At 37.7% G+C, this 23,216-nt stretch overlaps 2 protein-coding genes across 3 annotated transcripts; one reads left to right on the forward strand and one right to left on the reverse strand.

Moving 5' to 3' along the window:
- Positions 1-336: 336 nt before the first annotated feature.
- Positions 337-9,297, reverse strand: LOC117634098 (formin-like protein 18). 2 transcript variants are annotated; one of them, XM_034368023.1, is made up of 18 exons: positions 8,729-9,297; positions 7,490-8,190; positions 7,051-7,272; positions 4,918-6,887; positions 4,698-4,827; positions 4,180-4,251; positions 3,917-4,015; positions 3,736-3,777; positions 3,326-3,406; positions 3,179-3,229; positions 3,006-3,087; positions 2,604-2,698; positions 2,328-2,399; positions 2,123-2,239; positions 1,571-1,639; positions 1,416-1,482; positions 671-1,071; positions 337-555 (listed from the first exon to the last, which is right to left on the reverse strand). In XM_034368023.1, the coding sequence occupies exons 1-17, from the start codon at positions 8,799-8,801 to the stop codon at positions 884-886; spliced, it is 4,131 nt and encodes a 1,376-aa protein (XP_034223914.1). In that variant the 5' UTR covers positions 8,802-9,297; the 3' UTR covers positions 337-555; positions 671-883. The 2 variants fall into 2 exon arrangements, with proteins under 2 accessions (XP_034223914.1, XP_034223921.1); XM_034368030.1 differs by lacking the exons at positions 337-555; positions 671-1,071 and having other exon boundaries at positions 1,447-1,482; positions 1,974-2,239.
- Positions 9,298-20,543: 11,246 nt separating this feature from the next.
- On the forward strand, positions 20,544-22,473 carry LOC117614013 (protein POLAR-like 1). Its single transcript, XM_034342679.1, has 3 exons — positions 20,544-21,234; positions 21,338-21,798; positions 21,898-22,473. The coding sequence occupies exons 1-3, from the start codon at positions 20,862-20,864 to the stop codon at positions 22,219-22,221; spliced, it is 1,158 nt and encodes a 385-aa protein (XP_034198570.1). The 5' UTR covers positions 20,544-20,861; the 3' UTR covers positions 22,222-22,473.
- The last annotated feature ends 743 nt before the right edge of the window (positions 22,474-23,216 follow it).

Raw genomic sequence — 23,216 nt, forward strand, 5'->3', positions numbered from 1 at the left:
AGTGTTTCACACTCCTTGATGGTACTGGGGAAACGATTGAACACGTGTGCACACACTGACATGAGAGTGGTTGGAGGACATTCGTCATTAAAATTGGACTAGGGTTTTAGTTATTGGATTAATTATTTTCACTATGTCACTATCTATCTGATTCATAATAATACCTACCTAATGACAAATGCAGTTGACTCGATAACCAAGCCAAAGACCAAAAACCTACCAAGCATGTGGCTCCTGTGGTCCTTGGCCCTTTCATCTTTACTAAGAGCCAAAAGCAAATTATAGTTTTGAATCAAAATCGTATGGCCTGATTTGGCCCTTTCTCAAAATTTCATATTGAATATAATATATTGCACTTTACTACTATCTTAAATCAAAGATTTACATCCCTATAACTAAAAAAAATATACATATGAAAAAAAATATAACTAAAATTAGTAATAGATAAAGGGCAACTATGCTGACTATATTGCATGTATTTTTACAACAAAATTCCTCAGTTGTATCTTACAACCGGCTCATCGAACGGGGGAACTCCATAAAATTCCAGCATCTCTGTTTCAAAGAACAATAAACCATGTTACAGAAAAGAACAATGTCACTAATTACAAGCTTCACCACTACAGTAAATCAGAACTTCCAAAAACAAAGAAGAGGATGTTAGGCTTACTAATTAAGGTGGACCTCTCCCCTTCTGCAAACCACCAGCATTACTTTAAATCATGAGGAAAACATTCTTCTCCAGATCATCAGAATTGGTGGTTCCAGTTGTTTTTGTGCTCTCAATCCTTTGAAGGGATTTTCATCCATGGAGTGAAAAAAAAAATTACATCCATTGGAGAACGGCTTTGGTTGCTGGAAAAAAATATGGTGAAATAGTTCTTTATGATTTAATGTTGCCACTCTTAATGGGGGTCTGTATCAAGAGCTCCTTTTTGGGAACAGTTCCCGCTTTCATTTTCTCGTTTTGTGCCTCCTTCTGTGCTTTCTTCTTTTCAAATTCAAGCTGCTTACAGTTTTCCTCGTGTGCTCGGGCAAACATCCTCACAAAGTTGAGCAGAGTAGATACAACTACAGGGAAAATTCCAAATAAACTCAAAGAGAAAATACGAGAAACACCAAAAGGAAAAGAAGAAGAAGAAGAAGACGAAAAACATGTACAAGTATCACCAAAGAAAGAAAAAAAATCAGCATTTAGTCTTTGGTGATACCTGTTTATATAACTCTTTTTTTCTTTCTGTACATGCTAGAGAAATCACAGATCAATTAACAGTTTACTCTCTCTTATGAATGCCTGACACTCAAGGCAGAGAGTATAGACCAACAGTAATTAAAATCATCATAGGATATTAATGGATAAAGATAATTACTGGTGATAATTAGAAAACCAGGAGGACAAATTAAAACATATATACCTTGTTCAAATGGGCAGCGAGCAGGATCTTCCCCAAAATAAAGAGCCAATGCATCTGCATTTCTCCCCTGAAGACAACCACATTGAAAAGTGTAAGTGTGTTTTTCTTTCATACCACAAGCAAAACCCAACTCCTTAAACAAACTTGATACATACCACATTAGAATAAAGTGAAGCCAAAGACCTCACTTCAGCTTCGGCATGACTAAGGAACTCCTTTAGTGTCTGAACATTTGTCAGGAGATAACTTAAAATTAATATTAAGAAAACTATTAATAGAAGCAGCATAATATCAAATGCAACATATGATCTTTCTAAAACAACATATAGTGAGGTAGTTGTTGGGCTTTGCAATCGGTGATCAATTTGTTTGGTATTAGAACCTTTAGGTATTCCTTTATGATGACCAATAAGTTTTATCTGTTAGCCAAATATGTCATCTAATTCAAATTTGTTACCTATATGTAACAAATACCCCTTTCAGACATATCTGAGATAGGCAACTCTGAGTAAGCTTACAAATCAATTAGTACAGAAGGAACATCAGGTGATTGCTCACTTCTTTGTTTTTCTATCAAATTGTCAAGTATCCAAACGATTGCTTTCTCCTCTTTAAAGCTTATCTCATTCTAAAGGCAACGCAGCTAACCCCGGTAGGAAAGTCATGCCATGGAGATATGTATGCATGAAGTAGTTGATGCATGTAACCTTGCAAAAAGTTTCTGACACAGGACCATCATTTTCCGAGGCAGTCAACTCTTGTACAACCTTCTCTAGCCCTTTACTGATGGCTTGCATTTCCTCTGCCAAATATTTCAATTGTATCTACATCATAATTAAAAACTTAGCTCAGTCAAGCTTGTATAAGAAACCCACTGTACCTAAACTAAATTGAACAGGAAGAACAGAATACCTTCGTTGAAGCCTCCAAACTTGTAAGGTCTTTTGGAAAATCAAGAAGTTCTGGCAGCTTCTCCGCAAGCACCTGTGGTTTGTTGAAGATGAATTTTATGAGCAAAATTGTTAAAGTTTTACATTATACAATCAGAACAATATTATAAGATCACTTTGGGACCCAACCCAATACAAGTTTTCTATATGCTTAAACTTCTACGACACAATATGCACAAAGTGAAGGAGAAGTTCCACAAAACATTAACACAATGGACTAAAGGCTTTAAAAAATTACCTTACAAAGGTAATGCATAAGAGTCATCTTGTTATTCCGGGCTCGTGTGTCAGTGAGCTTAAGGAGACTATCCAATCGAAATCCAATAGCAGAACCTACAGAAATAATTAAATAAACTAACTGCGCTCGTAGAAAGAACACAAGATACTGGAGCTTCTAGGAAAAAAGACTAAGAACAAAATAATCACTGCAAAACAAGGACCTGTCATATACTAATTATATAGCTATTTCCACCTTTCCTGTCAAAGTAGCTTATTGCACAAGTTACTACATTTTACCTTCAATTACATATTTGCCCAACCCTAACTTGCAACTTTGTAGCATTTTTATCACAAACGCTGCAATTTTCCATTTATATAGTCAATGTATTAGTAGAAAATGGTAACCAAGTATTTCACTCACCTCTTGCAGTCCCATGGTTCAAGGCATTACCCAGAGAAAGAATTGTTTGCATGATCCTTTTCAGCTTTTCCGAACTTCTGATCTGATAAGCGCATTCATATAAATATTAAAGAGATGAAATTTTAGACCAGGAAAAAAAACACTAGAAAGTACAAAAACGAAAAGAAATTTGCCTGATCAGCTACTGAATTGACGGTGTTCAAATTCTTTCTAAGGTCGGAAACCTGAAAAATGCAACACCATGGACAAATACATAACAAGAAGCACAACAGAAATAGAAAGCATCTGGAATAAAATCATTAGACAATTTGTCCCCTTACCTGGGAATGGAATTGTATTTTAAATGAGAAAACTCTGAGCTTCGGCTCTACCCGAGGAACTTTCATTAATTCAAGAAAAAACTGTCACAAATTGCATAGAGCAATTAATTAAAACATAAAATGAAGTGAGAGACACTGGGGAGGGGTGAAGAAGAGTTGAATGATTATGGAAGTGACTTCTTCAAAACCAGTTCAGTTACTTCTAAAAAATAAGACTCTAAAGCTCAAGAGTTATGCAATTGAAACATAAAGTATTTCATCCCAACCAAATTATAATGGCAGCAAGCTATGAATATAATTTCAAGCACATCATTATAATGGCAACAATAGCCTTGCTGTCCACTATATGACTTTTCAAGTGAAAAGAAAGGAGACTTAAGGAAAGTGGAGGAGAAGTAAAATCCACTCACCTGTTCACATCTTCCCAAGTTTTCCTTATCTCCACTGTAACCCTGAGCAACAAAGCATGATTTGTTATTCAAGAAAAAAGAAGACCTTATATACTCACTGTAAGCAATTTCATGTACAAAATAATCAGGTCATATTTATAGAAGCTCTCACGATGGCATAATTAAAACTAGATAAAAGTACCTTGAGTAATTCCATCTCTTCCTTTGTTGGACAAAATTTTATGAGGTTCTCAACCTGATCAATATCTAATGCTGAATCATCCAAGGCAAGCACTGAACTCTGAAAAATATACCACAGACAATAATTATTTCATAGTGGAAAAGTATGCCATCCTATTTTCTTAAATGAATGGAAGTTAGCATTTGGAGCTTTGAAACTGCAACCTAACAAAACTGTTAAGAAGCATATACAAGCAAACAGGTGCCTTTAGGTTTATAGCTTACCATCACATCAGGCAAAGGGATTTTAACTTTAGAAAGCATTATTTCACAATTATATGCCCGCCTTAGCTCAATCTGCAAGAACCAGTAAATTTCTCGTGAGGATTGAGGTGGCAAAGGAAGACTGCGTATTCAATTAGTTCAAAACAACAGAAAAGAAGATGGTACAAAAGGCAATCTGCTAAACAGATCCTCACTTCAAGCCAGTTGACTAGCAAAAACATAATTACCAGATTTCTTTCCAATATGATAAAGGATGGCAAAAGGAGAACTCTTGCAAGCAATAATAGACTCTATGACCAAGCACCACTGCTATCGGTTCTGTGCAAACACAATATAAAGTTCCATTTGCACATACTGCTGAATTAATAATTTGATCCATATTATTTATGTTACATCTAACTCCCCTTGAGGGATCCATCATGGGGCACTAGTAGTGAAAACTAGGTAGGCCCCGTTTGATTGACAGATCAAGACAACTTTAGTTATCCAAAAATGAAGTAAAAACCAGGGCTAATTACCAGCTGAACTTTTTCAGATTTAGGTCCTGTGGTGCGACGACTAGATTTTCCTCCTGTATTTCCATGGTCTGAATTTGGAGTAACCGCAGAAAAAAGACTCTCGAGTTCAGACATGTCAAACTCTGGAGGCCTGGAACAGAGGAAACAGAATCAGAATAATAGGGTTCCAAATGTATGAAAAGAAAAAAACTGATACAATTCCTTAACGAGTGAGGCATACTTGGTTGCTTCATCAGCTTTTTGTGCTTCAGCCCATAAGCTTCCTTGCATCGCTCTTGTTAATTTTAGCCAATGATATGGCTTCAGATTGGCCTTTTTAGGTTGAGCCTGATTTCTGGAACCTGGACGTGTGAGGCCCCGTCCCTTTAGACTAAAGGGAACACCAGAAGGTGGTCCAGGAATCGAAGGAATATTACCATTACTAGCCCTGGAATGAGGTGCTGTGGGGTAACCACCAGATATTGATACCCCATTGGGAAGAGGAGGAGGTGGTACGGGTGGCACAGGTGCAGAATTCTGGGACAAAGATTCCTTTGGTGCAAAAGCTGGAGGAGGGGGCGGTGGCGGTGCTGAAGATGTTAGAGTAGAAGTTGAGGCAGGCCCTGAACATTGAGGAAGTGGAGGAGGTGGAGGGGGGCCAGACATGACTGCTGAAGAAGTAGGACAAGCAGCTAAAGTAGCAGAACCGGGGGGTGGAGGGGGAGGGGGAGGGGGAGGGGGAGCGGCAATGGAGGAGGTCATGACTGTGGATGATGATCCTGAAAAAGGAGGTGGTGGAGGGGGAGGGGGGGCTGAAACTGAGCTCTCGAAAGAGGATGATGTTCCCTGGAAGGAAGGGGGAAGGGGGCCTGAGATAGCGTTATTGAGAGAAGATGATTCCCCTGGAAAGGAAGTGGGAGGGGGAGGAGCAAGGGGAGCTGAAATTGAGTTCTTGAGAGAGGATGATGAAGAAGCCTCCAAGAAGGAAGGGAGCGGAGGTGACCCTGAAAAAGGAGGGGGTGGAGGAGGGGGAATTGAAACAGAGTTCTTGACCGAGGAAGATGGAGATCCCCCTGAAAAAGAAGTGCATTGAGGGTGAGGGGCGACTAAAACTGAGCCCTCGATGTCAAAGGGTGAAGATGTCACTGATAGATTAGGAGGTGGAGGTGGAAGGGGGGAAGGAGGAACGAATGCTGACTGACCTCTACCCTGTAATGTAGTTTCAGTGTGTTGGGTAAGCAAAGACAGGGAGGAATTTGAAGTTTGTTGGGGAAGTGCTGGTGGCAGAGAAGAAGGTGCAGTAGCAGCGGAAATCTTTTCTACAGTTGCATGCCCAGAAGATTGCAATGAAGAAGGTGATGCTGACAGTGGTGGTGGTGCAGGAATAGACAGCTTACCAGGCTGCACAGATTTAGGTACAGTTAAATCAGGAGCTGATGAGGCATGGGAAGGTGGAGATATGGTCACAGGATGTGTGATTTCTTCTACACTGTTAGATGCAGCGTGATCCTGCAACAGAGCTGTAATGCCAAGGGCTGAGGGTGCACTGTGATATCTTGATATTGGCACAGGCGATCCTTGCAAGGAATTACAATATGAAACTGGTGCAGACCGGGAGGCTTGAGGTGCTCGCTGAGATATGATTTTAGATTGGGCAGGCCGTAGGAGAGCAACTTGCAGTTCCTGGGGTTCAATCTTTGTTCTAATCAAATTAGCATTTAGGGATGGTTCGAAGCTGGACAAAGATTGCTTCCCATGAGGCCTATATTGGGGACTCTTGATACTATTTTCTGCTGCCTTTGGTTCTGATATAAGTTTTGCAGGAAGTGATTCTAGCAACAAGTTGCCTGTCTCTGCAGTATAAGCAGAAGCACTGTCCTGTTTCCCCTGAGCCACGGATGTGGGACCCTTGATATTGTTTTCTGATGCCTTCACTTCTGATTTAAGATTTGCAGAAGTTGATTCCAGCAACAAGCTGCCTGTTTCTGTGTTATGGACAGAAGCACTATCCAGATTCTGAAGAGCACCTGATGAGGCAATCCGCTGGAGGACATTAAGTGTTACATCTGTCTTTGGATCTAGCCAATCCACATTGCTAAAAATCTCCTGAACTTTTGCAAATGCTTCCACAGGAAGACCATCTTTCTCCTCCATACCAGGTAAATCAATTGATATAAGAGAAGTAGCAGCATCCATCTCCGAGAAAAGAACCTTCATCCAGATATTAACAATAATAATGATGAAAATGATGATTAGAATAGTAGTCGGATTAATGATAACAGTAATTATGATAATGATTGATAATATTTTGCTCCGAAACATGAAATTTGAAATTCCACTGACTATAACAGAGAACACGGGGATATACGAGTACCTCTGCTCTGAAATCCTTGGGAAATTGATCCTTAACATTCCATAAGATGTCTATATCCTCACGATTAAGCATCAAAATATTGGACCTTATAAAGGCCGTATTGAACATGATGCGAAACATCATCTCTTCACGTTCCAGATCATTATCCAAACTAATACACTCGAGAACCACATCACCTTGGATATGGCAATGTATATCAATTTTAACTAGTTCACAATCTGCCTGCACCAAGATGTGAAGAATTAAAACAAAATTTCACTAAGATAATTTGATTGATATCCCTGCCAGAAGCAAAGCATCAACATGTAGACAAATGAAATCATGAGAACAAATGACCGAGAAAAAGTTCTACCTTGTTCAGGAAGAGGAACCACAATCTGTGATTACCAAAAGGAATTTTAAAAAAACATATAAATAAGAGTAAAGTGACTTAAACCACCTGCTTGTAATGCCGTACAAGTTTGCTCCTTTTTGGAGTTGAGAACAAAACTTTAGGAGTCCGATCAGCAGCCATAAAAGGATCCTGTCCATATATTCTAAATATTGGGCGGCAACCTCCCTCTCCATCCATATTAGGAATGAATCTTATGATAATGCAGTCCAATGTAAGTGCCCTATCCAGTGGAGGCCATTCCGATCCCACATTTCTTCTTGTTATATACTGAAGATACCTCAGTTGTGAAGGCATCGGATTCAGTGGTGACATTAACTGCAAAAGTTCCCGAGGTGCTTGCTTGTAAATGATGTCCAATGTCTTGTGCTCCCCAGTGTACTGCTTCCTGTAAATCAAGAGTGCAGCCAGCATAAAGGCCAAAACCAACCACCCACCTCGTTCACAATGCATTAGGAGCACATTTTGTTGCCCGAGTGAAAGCCAGCTTTCACTTGATCTCAGGAAGTGGTGTATCGCCTCCATTGTGAGAAGTGGGCAACCTTCATAGTGTCGAGGATAGTCCATTACTGTCATGTCATACTCAGACAATATGTTACAAATCAGGCTTTGATTTTCTCCGTCTCGAAAGTTAAAGACCATGAATGAAGCTTCGGGAAACTGTTCACGGAGTTGACTCGCTATGCCTCCTATGTAAACTTTATATTCATCTTCTTCCAAAACGTCCGTGGTAAAACAGCAATCAAAAACTACATGTGCAGACAACACAATTGCAAACTTGTAAGTAAATATATTGTAAATTGTTCTGCAGCATAATAATACAGGTTCGGTTATAACTTTTTTCTACTCATTTGTCACGGCATAATCATAATTGTAGAACCTGAGCAAATCACTGGACATATTTTGAATTTTTCGTAAAACACCTGAAAATTAGTTCTTATCCGGAAAAAATTTCAGGGACATTAACAGAGCCTCCTCAAAGTTCAACAAAGTATAATATGTTCAATAATCTCCAGTTCCATTCACGCGGACTCTGCCAAACTGATGCAGTTCACTTCATTCTTAGGTATCCCAAAACACATTTAGTAAATATGCATCTCCAAATATAGACATCTTCCCAAATTACAAATAAGCTGCTCTAGTTAACATTTTAACAATAAACACGTATACCCAAATGAACAAAAAGTGGAAAGAAAAATCATCCTAACACCAATGCGTGAAATTCAAGCAATCAAACGAATTCAATAAAACAAATTCCTTTGAAATTAGAACCAAAGACAAACATACCATAAACCCTTTCAGAGATCTCCAAAAGCCCATCTGGCGGCTTCCTATAGAAGAACTTTCTGAACAACGCCATTGAGTATCAAGATCCGAAAATACCCCTCACAAGAACACCTAAAAACACTCCAATACAACCCACATTGTCTCAGCTTATATACCCAGATCACCAAATGCCCAAATGAATGCAATATAAATAAGGGTCAAGACGATGATGGTCTGCAACAGAGTGTATATTGAGGAACCAGAGGAATATGGGTTTTGCTGGGTCGCTAAGGAAAGTGCTTCTGAGTATTATTTGTGGTGTTGTTGTTGCTCTTGTCTTGGCATTCACACTTTGTATGTATCAGAGAGAGAAAAGACTTAGCTTTCAATCAAGAACCGTTGGGGGACTGAGAGGAAGAGAGAGAATGTGATGATGGGTATCTTCTTCTACGTTGTATTAGAGAAATATATAAAAATTAACAAAGTCAGATATGGCGTTTGTTTAAGCAAACAGAGAATAAGGGATCTGGGGTTTGTCTGTCTCTGTGTGTGTGTGTGTGCGCGTCTGTATCTAATACGTTAGGAGAGAGAAAGAGGAGATAGAATTAGAATTGCACAATTATGTGTCCTTGATTTTATTTTCCTTCTGTTTTTCTCACTTTTTCTTTACACAATTATTTTCATTGCTTTGATGGCAATTCACACGTGTGCGTTATATTTTTGTGTGTTTCTTTTCCTCGTGTGCAACTTACAAAGTTTCATTTTTATCTTTTTGTAATTGTATTTTGTTAGAAGTAGAGATGACAACGGGTCAGGTAGAGGCTAGTTATGACAATATCATTCTCGTCTCCACTTTTCATCTCTGCCCCCGTCCCCGAACCCATCTCCATTTAATAGGTTTCGGGGAATCCCCATCCCTGTTCTCCTCGGGAGACTATCCCCATACCCGCCCCGAATTCCCGATTTTTTTTCATAAAAAAATATTTATCATACATTTTAACATTAAGTTTCATATTAAATTATCATTCTACACATCCAAATTAACTATAAAGTCCAACTCAACTATTCAAAATCACATCAATATGAAATTCCATAGAAGATTAGGAAGAATTAGGAGAGGGAAGTTATAACTTAGGGTTAAACATAAATATTATAAATATTATAAATATTTATTTAAATATAAACATATATATTTTCGGGTCGGGTTTAGGGATGGGGACACCAATACCATCCCCTTCCCATACTCGTCAGAGATTTTTCAAGTTTGGGGATCCTTATATCCGATACCCGTTTGACCCCGAAATCTCCCTCCGTTAAGATTGGGGACCCGACGAGGACCCGCCCCCTCGAGGATTTTTACCATCTCTAGCTAGAAGTCCTTCACCTGTAACTTACAAAGTTTTAATCACGTGCGACTTAAAAAAATTATTATTTATTTTTTTTCCAATACTACTTTTCTAGAGGCTCGTCTCAATAATATGGCCGATGAAAACTATTGAGCTTACCACTGGAAACCAAAATTGAATCAATCCCATGAGGCATTTGCGACCTATCCAAACGTGCTAATTGTCTTTTGTGAATAATCTACTTTAATGTACATTTTTTTTGTAAGTAATGTACCTATTACCAAAGGAACATAAATATAAATCCTTATGGGTATAAATACTCTTTAAATAAATAAATATTTTTAAATTAAAGTTTAAAAATAATAAATAAATAAAAGACAATGCGGAAAATTAAGGAATAAATTACAACTATTTGAATTTATTTAAAGAGTATAGCCGTGCGGCTATATTATAAAAATATTCGAATATATTTAATGTGTATAGCCGCGCGGCTATACTATTTAAATAAATATATATTTAAAGAGTATAGTATTTATTTAAATACTAATTATATACTAAATAAATCATAATTAAAATATAATTACTAATTAAAGTAATTAAATAAGGCTAAGATATTACTTAATTAATTACAAATATTAAACTAAACAAACTAATTTTGAATTTTAAAATTTTAAACATTTTAATTTAGGGACCTTTCCCAATGACATTAGTCGGGAAATATTTACCCGACAAACTTCACATAGGTGTTTCTTGTATGGATGGCAATGGGTTGGGTAGGGGCTGGGTATGACAATACCAACCCCATCCCTGCTCTCCATCCCCGCCCCCGTCCCCGTCCCCGTCCCCGAACCCATCCCTGTTTATTAGGTTTCGGAGAATCTCCGTCCCCGTCTCCATCAGGGGACTATCCCTCATACCCTCCCCGAATCCCAGATTTTTTTGCATAAAAAAATATTTATCATACATTTTAATATTAAGTTTCATATTAACTTATCATTCAACACATCCAAATTAACTATAAAGTTCAACTCAACTATTCAAAATTACATCAATATGAAATTCCATAGAAAATTAGGAAGAATTAGGAGAGGGAAGTTAACTTAGAGTTAAACATAAATATTATAATTATATATTTATTTATTTAAATATAAACATATATATTTTCGGGTCGGGTTCGGGGATGAGGACACCAATACCATCCCCTCCCCATACCCGTCGGGGGTTTTTCAAGTTCTGGAATCCCCGTACCCGATACTCATTTAGCCCCAAAATCTCTCCTCGTTAGGGTCGGGAACCCGCCCCTACGGGAATTTTTGCCATCCCTAGTTTCTCGACACATTTCGCTGAGATAAGTCTTTCTTGACAAGCTTTCTCTGGAGAGATCTTCCTAACACATATCATCGGGAAAGGTCCCCAAAATTAATTATTTTTAAATGAAAAATTCGTTTGTTTGTAAAAATATTATTTGAAATTATTTTGTGGACTTTTTTATTTAAAAAAAATAGTTTGGTTAGGTTAATACTTGTGATTAAGTAATACTTTAGCCTTATTTAATTATTTTAATTAGTGATTATGTTTTAATTAGTATTTATTTATTGAATAATTAGTACTGGCCCCTTGGCACACACTTACGCATGTGCCAATTAGTTTTATTTTTTATTTTTATTTTTATTTTTTGAATTAAGAAAATATAATATGGGTAGTTATGTTCTATAAAAGTAGGAGCTATTATTTGATTTTGTTTTTAATATTTAAAAGGTATAGTCGAGCTGTTATATTATTAAAATATTCGTATATATTTAATGAGAATAGATATTCGTATATTTACGGAATAATAATAAATAAATAAAAAGGCAATGCATAAAATAACGAAATAAATATACAACTAATTGATGAAATTAATTAAAATATTTAAATACTAATTATACAATAAAGAAATCATAATTAAAATATAATTACTAATCAAAATAATTAAATAAAGCTAAGATATTACTTAATTAATTACAAATATTAAACTAAACAAACTAATTTTGTATTTAAAAAAACTAAAAAAATTAATTTAGTGACCTTTCCCGACAACATTAGTCGGGAAATGTTTACCCCGACAAACTTTGCATAGGTCTTCCCCGGCACACTTTGTTGGGATAGATATTCCCGATGCATTTCGCAGGGAAAGGTCCCTAAATTAATTCTTTTTTTAATAAAAAATTAGTTTGTTTATAAAAAATTATTTGAAATTATTTTGTGCACTTTTTGTACAAAAATTAGTTTGTTTAGGTTAATATTTGTGATTAATTAATATCTTAGCCTAATTTAATTATTTAAATTAGGGAGACTTTGGAAAAACCCAAAGAAGAGATAAATTTTTTAAAAGAAGTCAAAATGGACAAAATTGCCCTTATTTATTTTTGGATTTCCTAAGGCATCCTTTACATTTGCATGTCTTTGATTTGAAAGTTAAGAGGTTTTTCTGTCTTTTTTGAAAAAGCTTTGACTTTTTCCAAAAGTAAAAGTTTTTTTGTGACTAAAACCTAAATTTACTTTTAAATTAGTCATTATATTTAAATTGTTGAATAATTAGTATTTAATTAATTTCATAAATTACTTAATAAATAGTATTTAATTATCTCAAATAATGCTTTGGACATTAAATTTATTTTGAAATTTTGAAAGCATTATAAAAAATAGTTTCAACTATTTAAAGAGTATATTTAAAGGGAAGCCGTGCGGCCATACTCTTTAAATTTATATTTAAATATTTAAAGAGTATAACCAGTTGGTTATACTATTAAAATATATGTATATTTTTAAAGAGTATAGATATTCGTATATTTGTGGAATAATAAATAAAAAAGGACAATGCAGAAAATAAAGGAATAATTTTACAACTAATTGATGAAAATGAATTAAAATATTTAAATACTAATTATACAATAAATAAATTATAATTAAAGTAATTAAATAGAGTTAAGATATTACTTAATTAATTACAAATATTAAACTAAACAAACTAATTTTGTATTTTAAAAAAACTTAAAAAATTAATTTTGGGACCTTTCTTGGCGACATTAGTTGGCAAATGTCTTTCGCGACTAATTGCTCCGGGATATGTCTTTTCCGACAAACTTCATCGGGATATATATTTCCATGAAGTTTGCAAAGAAATGTCCCTAAATTTATTTTTTTATTTTTTTGTAATGCAAAATTAGTTTGTGTAGTTTAATATTTGTAATTAATTAAGTAATATCATAGCCTTATTTAATTACTTTAATTATTAACTTTGATTTAGTTATTATCTATTTGGTGAATAATAATTAAAACATAATTATTGACAAGAGGCCCTGGTATGGTGCAAGTGGCACCACCGCACAAGGCCCCCGAATATATTTTGTACTTTATATTATATATATATATTAATATTATAAAAACTGTATATATACTCTAGCGCACAACACATTAACACAAAAGTGTATTTGGTGGAGCTGGTTTCTAATGCATATCCATTGGTACAAGGCCAAGAACCATATGCTTTCTCCTAAAATTTAAAAAATAATAAAAAAGCAAGTTGTTCCACTCAAAACAAAACCCAAAAAAAAATATTCATGCCTTTTTCTTTCTCTTGAACTCTTATTTTTTTAACAAAATGAAAACATTATAATAATTAAAAAAAATCATGAATTTGATTTATGATTGTTATTGCATACTAATTGATGATGAATTTTAGTTATAAAAATATTGTATTATGACAATCATGGCTTTTGACCCTCAAAATCTCAGGACCGGCCCTCGGCGAAATTTCTCCAAAAACATTGTTGCTTAAAAAAAATTTATGATGATAGGTTTCATGATAGGACCCGACCCAATTTTCACTTTGAAATTCGAGTCAAGTCCTGTGCGTGTCCGACACCTGGCTAATGTAGGGCACGAATGACCTTTTTACCCTTCCTGTCTCAAATTCTTTTCAAATTTCTCTTCGACTTCTGCCGAAATTTCGGCAGAGTCTCCCCTGTATTTTGACCAATCCCAAAAATTTTCACCTGTTAAACAATCAATAAATTCACACCAACTGCCAGAATATTTCCAAATAACAGATCTCCACTTTCAGTTTTTCAACTTCAACTAAATATCAGAGCATACTTTAAAGTTTTCACGGTTTCAAAGATTTTCTACAAACTCTACCTTGGTGCGGAAGCTATAATTGGCCCGGTGGTGGATCCCGCGTACTTCTACGGCCTGGGGGTGAAAACAGTTTGAAGATGTGAGTGGACCAAACATAAGAATTCTTGAAAACAGTTTATCAATCATAATAACCCCTACTATAAAAATAGTTAAATAAAACTGAATACGTATTCTCCATTTAAAGCATACTAAACTCAAAGCATTCTATGTAAATTATATTCAAGCTCGATAAATTTTTATTTATAAGTACTGAAATCAAAGCTTGTATAAAACACTGAAATCAAACTTGTATAAAAGCACTGTACTCAAACCTTGTATAACTGAACAAAACTATATAAATGTATAAAGGCCTGAAAAATCAGAGAAGCTAGTATAAAATAGCTGAAAGTCATAACTGTATAAAAGAGCTTAAAATTCTTTAAAATTACCACCTAATTGTACCCCTGTCTTATCCGTCAATTCCCTGGCAGGTCTCGGGCGTCACGCAGGCTACCCGAGCCGCAAACTGGCGAAATCAGGGGACTATGATCAGCCTGTCCCGCCGGCAGATTCCTCGATGACACCAAGTCGGCTCGAGTCGCTCTGGCAGGATGCAGGGGACCGTAGTCAGCCTGATCCGCAATCCTGGCAGGTCTCGGGGACACAGAGTCAGCCGAGCCGCAATCCTGGCAGGTCTCGGGACACCAAGTCTGCCGAGCCGCAAATCCTGGCACTCACGGTCCGAGCGTCCCCGAAACTCGTGAGGCAAAGTCAAGTGCACTGACTGAACTATAATCAGACTGGATGTCCGTAGACATCGGTCCGACTCTGGGTAATCACCATAAAGAAAATGGGTACGAGGTGGGTTTAAAATAAATTCCCTTAGAAAAATCTGAATAACAACTGAAATCTCAAGTTGTGCTGCTATTTCTTATGTCATAAGCCTCAAAATCTGTTTTCTATAACTCTTAAGCATGTAAAAGTAAGCAGCACACAACTTATAGAACTAATTCTGTACTACTCATGCTCGAAAACACAATAAAGCTTACTCAAGATCAAATAAGGAATTTAGTCAAGTAAACTCGTTTATAAAACTCTTTTATATAAAATCAATATAAAATTACTTATAAAATCTTATTTATGAAAAACCTCTATATAACTCATTTATATAAAATAATTCATGAAAGAAAGTCCACTCACAGATGGTCCGAGCTACTTTGACCCTTCGAAGGTCTCTTTTGCAATCCTGTCGGGCTCCTGGTGCCTGATTACCCATAAAGATTAAATTAATAAACTGCTGAATAAAAAGAATTTCAACTAAACATCCTGCCCCCGGCTCCTAGAAATACGTTCACTCGTTTCAGGTTACTCCTATGCCCACCTTAGCTTTTTGGACAGTTAGACCGGCCTTAATAGACCCGAAACCTCAATAAGCGGTAAGCTGTCAGATCGGCCGATCCGGGACCCGTGGATCCACGATCTCCGATGGCCGATCTGGGCTCCTCTGAAGGTTCCTTACAGAGAAGGAACCATGTTCTGAGATTTTGGTCCGAAACGGACGGTCGGATTAGCCAAACTTAAAACTCAAACCCTAGCCCCAGGGTTCGCGATTTCGGAGTATCCGGGACTCCGATTCGCAATCCGTCGAATTCTACGTGATCCTGAAATCACGTAGACCGACATATCCGAAATTCAGCGCGATCCGACTATTTAACGACACTGCACCCACGGATCGCGCGATATGGAAAATCCGTTCGGGGCTCAAACGGACTCCGAATCGAGATCCGCGAAATTCCACACGCTCGTGACGACACGAGGGTCACAAATCTGCACAGAATTATATCAGTATCCTTGCCCATGCGCTCCAGCACGCGCGGGCAGCTTTGGGTGTCCAAAGCGATACCGGGTGGCCGAAAAATTTCAGAACCAAGACTCCAAACTCCTACCCTAGGTAAAACACCCCATTTGGAGTCAATTTTGTTCTTGGACCACCCCAAAAAGTGACCAGAAATAGTGGTTTCGAAGGGCCGAAGTTTCGGCCAAACTTCCAGTCGAAAATCGAACCCCTTAACGCTAAAATCGATCGAAGCCCATATACCCATCAGCTAGAGCACGAAAAATAGCTGAGAAATCATACCTTACTCGATCGATTTGGTGGAGAAACGGAGGAGAAATCTGAACTGGAAGTTCGAGTTGCATTCGGACGAACCGTCGTCGAAAACCATGGTTTTCCGGCCAGATTCCGGCACCCCCGAGGCTGGTGTTGGTCGGAAAATAACGGCGGTTGAGTCACGGTTCCAACGGTAACCACGGCGGAGATCGGTTCCAAGTGTGGTGGCCGTGGCGACGTCGAAAGTGAGCGAAGGTCGGCTGCTGGGCAAAATCGCGAGGAGAGAGAGAGCTGACGGGGGAGAGAGAGAGAGGGGTATATAAATCTGACTTTTTGGCTAAATTATTATTTTGCCCTTCGCGGTTTTTAGACCATAACTTCTTCGTTACAGCTCCGATTCGGGTCTACTCCGTGTCTACGAACTCCTTTCGCCGTGCTCTACGCAATGGCGTAAGCGAAATTCCCAAATTCTTTCTTGATCAAAAAGCCAAATTTTTCCCCATTAAAATATGCGAGGGCAATTTGGTCATTTTGCTAAAAGATATTTTCCTTACCTTTCTAGATATTCCTTTCTTTTTAGATATTTTGTTTTGGGTTCTTACATTTCATGCCCTAAAAAAACATTTGTCTTATATTAGAAAGAATCGAACATTTAACCTATAATAATCCAAACATGTTCTCACTCTTAATTACCACTTGACCTAACCTCGAGAGCTTTCCATTTTTACATGGTGTATGTATATATATTTGATTAGTGATGAATAACGCAACAAAAACTAACGATCATGTCTTAACTTGATCGTTGATGCAAATTTAAGGCCACCATAACATAGCTGGCGAGCAACAATGTTTTGAATAATGACACGAAAATGAATGCAATCTACAAAAAGAAGCTCCCCCTAAGCCAAACGGCTAGCCGACAAGATGAGCAGGGGATAAAGAAGCTCAAATCAATTCGTTGACACACGCCACATGTTAACCCACAACAAAGAGAAACTAAGCTCACTGGAAACATGTATACTAACTTTCAGTTCGGGTATGTATACTAACTCATCTTTCTTCTTCTTGATACCGATGTTACTACATCAGGGTGTTCGTAACCTCCTAATCAGAGACAGTATACTTCACTATATAATTGTAAGGCTAACAAGGTATCCCAACAGAGTTTCTGAGTCGGCTTGAGTATCTGAGAGTGGCCGGAATGGCTTTTGTTGAAATCTAAGTCTTGCAATGTGCCTACCTAGTTTACTAGGGGGTTGTGCCATTTTCTCTTTCTGTCATGGAGGGAGATGATGTTTTGGAGCCTGACTTTTACGAAGAAGTGATGTCCATAGTCTTTGAGGAGTCCATGGATTTAGAAAACCAGCCTAAGCACTGTATCACCCTTGTTGGCCTCCATATCACATACCACGAACCCCCCAATCTGTTGTCAAGGAGGTCCTCTGCGTCCTTTGAAACAATATGGGTCCTGTCAAAGTGGTGAAATCTAAGGAAAATGTGTATGTTGTGACCCTGGAAGACGAGGTCGTCGACAGCTGGCTTTTGGAAGGTAACCTATGGTTTGTTAAAGGGCATGTCTTTACCATGAAACCATGGCCATTGTATTGCTCCATCGATGACATTGAAGCAAACCAGGCTATCTTTTGGGTTCAGACCCATGGGATACCAAGGAATTTGTGGGTGAGAAAATTAGGTTAGTAATGAAGGTTGAAAACTTTGAGGAGGTGGGGTTCAAAGGATTTTTAAGAATGAGAGTTGATTTTGATACATTCAAACCTCTTCCCCCTAGTTTTTCTATGCCTTGTCCAGTCATGGGGTATCGAAAGATTCACTTGAAATACGAAGGGCTCAAGGACGCTATTTGCCAGAGGCCGATTTTCAAAGAGCAACAATTAGGGCTAAACCCTCATGAATTTGGTCGAGTATTTTAGAAAGTAGAAGGCTATTATTGAAAAAGCACAGGTCCAAATCTCAAATGGTGTTGGTACTCATATTTGGACGGACTGTTGGCTTTCTCTCCCCCTATGTTGGTTGAATTGGTTTGCCAAAAAACTTGCCTCATATTGTGCCTAGACATAGGACAACGATTAGACAATGTCACTGGTTTGTGGTAAATTTGGAAAGCTGGTTGGAAGTTTGTGTGGGAAGGAATCTGTCATATCCCGAGATCAGCTCTGCCGTAACACGATATTGTCCGCTTTGGGCCCCCCTCTCTGCCCTCACGATTTTGTTTATGGGAACTCAAGAGCAACTTCCCAGTGGATCACCTATTTTGGGATTGTTCTACCCCAAACTCGCTTAACTTTAGAGTTTCCATGACTTCGAAGCCAGTGAGCTCTCAAAATGCCTCGTATTAGATGGAGGTAGGCATGTACATATAAGGCGCATCACCCTCTCTTCGTTGGTCGATGTGAGATGTTACAATCCACCCCCCCTTAGGGGTCCGACGTCCTCGTCTGCATACTCACACCACACGGCAGAGTGGCTCTGATATCAAATTGTCACATCCCAGGATCGGCTCCGCTGTACCACAATATTGTCCACTTTGGCCCCCCTTCTCTGCCCTCACGGTTTTGTTTATGGGAACTCAAGAGCAACTTTCCAGTGGGTCACCCATCCTGCAATTGCTCTTACCCAAACTCGCTTAACTTCGGAGTTCCCATGACTCCGAAGCTAGTGAGCTCCCAAAAAACCTCGTACTAGATGTAGGTGGGCATGTACATACAAGGCACATCACCCTCTCTTAGTTGGTTGATGTGAAATGTTACAGAATCATTCTTAATCCCTACCATGTCATTGATCGTGGTGTCTCCATGGCTGCTATATATTTACAAATTAATGGAAAGTCTGGTCCTATTACTGGGATTAAGCCTTCTGACAATGTTGTGATACATTGCTGACTTCCCTTACCTCTTGGATTATATGGCTTTGCTAAAGAATTGAATGCTTCCAAGGTGATGATGGAGTTGGACTGCAAAGCTCTCATTGAGAACATTAAGGATAAATCTAGATGCAATGATTGGTCTATCCTTCCTATCATTCACCAGATTCGTAGGCTGGAGTCCCAATTTAATGTTCTCGAATGGTGTTGGATACCTCGTAATGGAAATCATACTGCTCATGATAGGCCTCCTCCATCCCTCGTTCGTGTTTTGGTCTCGGATGGTCTTCCAAGTCCACCTTGATTTGTAGGTACTGTGATGAGAGAAAAATATTGTGCTAGGCTTTGGAATTGACTCTAGTTTATTTTTCTCTGTTTTGGTTCTTATGTTTTTTGCTGATGTAGGTGCTTTGCATCTTTCTCCTTTGCACCAGTTATGTGTGCTTTGAATGAATTTCAAGAATGATTACGACCCGGAAAAAAAAAAACATCTACAATGCCAGCAAAATATTTCCCAGATAAAAAGAAGATACCGTTCGAACATAAAAATACCTTTTTCCAATTGAGTTTTTATATAAATAATTTAATGTCCACAATTCCCGACCAGAATCCGTAATTTGTCCCCGTTTATTAAAAAACACAAATGGCCAAATCGCAATAGGAATTTAAATATTGTCCTTTCCTTGTCCTTACTGATAGAAATACAATACACAAATTAAATTAAGCCACCTAATCAAATAATTGATACGGAATACTAGAAATCAAATAATTGATGGACCACAGCACTACTTATTATTTTTCATATTATTGTTTGTGTTGTGTGTCGGCATGGTCACCACGACCTTAGTAGTCTTCTAATGTTATACATTTTCACATTATTCCATTTAAATATTTAAGCACAAAACTTCAGGTATAAAAATAGATGTTATTAATTACTCGAATTACAAGTCTCTTATATATATATATATTTTATTTTCAAGTTAAAGTAATAACATTTTTTTAAAAAAGAAAAGGTTTAGCATGTTTTGTTATAAGTCTCTCATATATTAATAGTCAAATTGAAGGTTTTATTTTATTGATTTAGAATTTAGTTGATGTAGCGTAACGATAGATCGACATATTTAGCAAAGTTTCATATTCCATGACGTGAATTTTGTACTTTTGGAATTGTTGTCAAATAAAGGAAGAATCATTTCATAAGTTTCCTCTAATTTTATTTTTTCCGTTGTAGGGTTGATAATGTTGATAAGTCCAAATTAATTTTTTCCGTAGTTGGCTTGGCTTCCTTTGTTTAATGGTAATTCCAAGTAAGATTTAAAAAAAAAAACCCAAACCTAAAACCCATTTCAAAATTCAAAATTTATTTTTTTTCAAAAAGTGAAAATTCATCTTTCATCTTATGAAATGTGTGTGGAATCATAAATTCCAAATTACAAAATTTTGAAACCAACAAGTGTCAAGGAGCGAGATTGAAGTTTCATAAACCCTAGGGATACGTGCAGCCTCCTCCTGCCGCCACCCACCAGGAGCCATTGATGATCTTCCCTCCATTTTTATCCACAATTTAAATCTGAGTCTCTCTCTCTCTCTCTCTCTCTCTCTCTCTCTCTCTCTATACTCTGTCACTGGCTCATCGCATTTAATTCCTATGAAGCTCTGATGGAGAAGAATGACGATCGCTTCTTTAAAACCCTCATTCTCTCCCCTTTCCGTTACAGCAAGACCCGCCACATCCGCATCGCCGATATTCTCGTTGATGAAGAAGAGGGATCCGAAACCGGCGGCTACGATTGCGTCGGAGACTTCAATATGGATGGCATCGGAGACCACCCGAAGGACGACAGATTGATGGCTTTACAGTGCTCCACCCCGCGCCGTATCATTTCCCGATGGCTGTCGTCTCTGAGACGATCCAAGAGAAGGCGAAGCGACGTCGTACGGAGCCAGAAGATATTCAAAGAGGTCGCGAGAAGGGAAACCGGTGACGAGTCAACGCACGCCTCCTGTTCGACGCATGGATTGAAGCAGTCAGGTTAAAACAAAATTGAAATTCTCTAAATTATTGTTATTAATTTATTTTTACGTTTTGGTTTATATTAATTACTAAGTTGATCCTCTCCTTCTGATGAATCCAGGACAGTTTGTAAAAGATAACGGCTCATTCAATTTGGGCGTTGCGTGCGGTTTGATATATCTGATCGTCGCCAGTAAAAATGAGCTTACAAAGATGGTGGAGCTGCGGACACAAATGGAGCTGCTTCTTCAAAACGCAAAAGAGGGATTGCAAAGCAAGAACGCGCCTTTTGACGCCAAACCGTTGGAGTTGAATGAGATGAATATTGCTTCTTCCACCACTGATTTCCATCAAGCTTCGAGCTCGAGCTCCGATAGCCAGTTTTCGCTTCAATCTGGTGTTGTCCGTGATGTGTGCTCGGAATATATTAGAAATGAAGAAGGAGAAGGAGACAGAGATGAATGCGTGGCAGGAATGGATCAACTTGAGGCGGAGCTTGAAGCCGAGTTAGAACGGTTGCAGCTCCAATTGGATTCGGAAAATGATTCATCCAATTCTGAATACCCTCAGCAGAGGCTAAAGGTAAACACTTTCAGTTTTCAGACTGACTTAATTTAATTATACTAATTGTTTTGATTAATTAAGCTTCTGAAATTAATGTTTGAATGTTAAAAATGGCAGGCTTCTAGAGACTGTGCTCTTGTAATTGACTGTGATGAAGCAGAACCGCCAGATTATGCTGAAATGCCCTGTGACTATGGAGTTCCTGCACTTGAACTTGAGAGGAGGTTGCATCAAGTGTTGGAAGCGAGACAGGAAGAACGGATAAAAGAACTTGAAGTTGCTTTAGAGTACGCGAAGCGCAAGCTTCACGAGAAAGAAATAGAGGTTTCATGGTGGAAAGAAACTGCAACTGCAGCACTCGTATCACACCATGTTCCAGATCCTTCAGCGTCGATTGCTTCCCAGCACGATCCCGAAAGTACTTTTCACTCGTTTAGGTGAGCACCAAACTGTACAGTGGCTTTTGAGTTTTGAGAGTGATGATTTCTCCAAGTTACCACTCAATATGCACTCTTGTATTATAGGCTATAGGCTATACAAAACTACCAATTGGGTTCTGATTTTCTTGTATTGTTAAGTGTTATATAGGTTGGTTTTACTTTTACATGTTGTGTGCATCTTTATTCTCAAATGTTTGATTTGGAAAATTGTATAATGGGTCACATTGATTGACATTGTTGAACTGTTTAGTCAGAGAACATTTTTTTTTTGAATATGGATGATTTGCAGGTTGTGTGGATAAAAAAAAATATTGTTGGATTAAAGCAAGCATATGATTATGGGTTTGATTTGGACCGCCGAAAGCAACCTTGCTTTCTTGTTCCCTTTTGAGAGTTGTAACTATCCTAGTCTTTCAGTTTTGGTGAAGTGTATGATTCCTAATCTTTCTCTACTTTTTTTTTATGATTGAACTTTCTGTTTTGATTCAGATTCAGAATGCCTTATCATAATTCCGTCATTATAAATTTAAAAAATGTTAGAAACCGGTGTGATTGTTCTCTTCAGCCATCCAAATCCTCTAATTAGAAGACTAATTAAGGGCTTAGATTTGATCTGTTGCACAAAGCCCAACTTTGGGCAACTGCTCGCCATGAAATGGTGATAATAAGAAGGGACTGATGGGCCTAACTGGAGTTGGGCTGCATAAATGTAACTTATGTTTATGCAAACTTGGGTTGCAAAAGAAAGCATACCGGTTAATCCATTCCTTGAAAAGCTTGTTTTTTATGGTTAATTTAATAAGATAAAAACAAACAGCAGCCACGAGGTGTGAGGATATCAGGACCGTCAAAAGTGGATATGATGTCGAACATCAGCATCCAAGGGGTGAGGTTGAATCCAGTCAGTATAGAAGCAATTATTAATGATTTTGTTGGCGCAAAATAAAACCTTAAAAAACCCTAATTAGGATAGATGCTTGAAGAAGAAAAGCCCAG

The sequence above is a fragment of the Prunus dulcis genome, chromosome 1, assembly GCF_902201215.1.
Source record: "Prunus dulcis chromosome 1, ALMONDv2, whole genome shotgun sequence".
Classification (NCBI taxonomy): Eukaryota; Viridiplantae; Streptophyta; class Magnoliopsida; order Rosales; family Rosaceae; genus Prunus; species Prunus dulcis.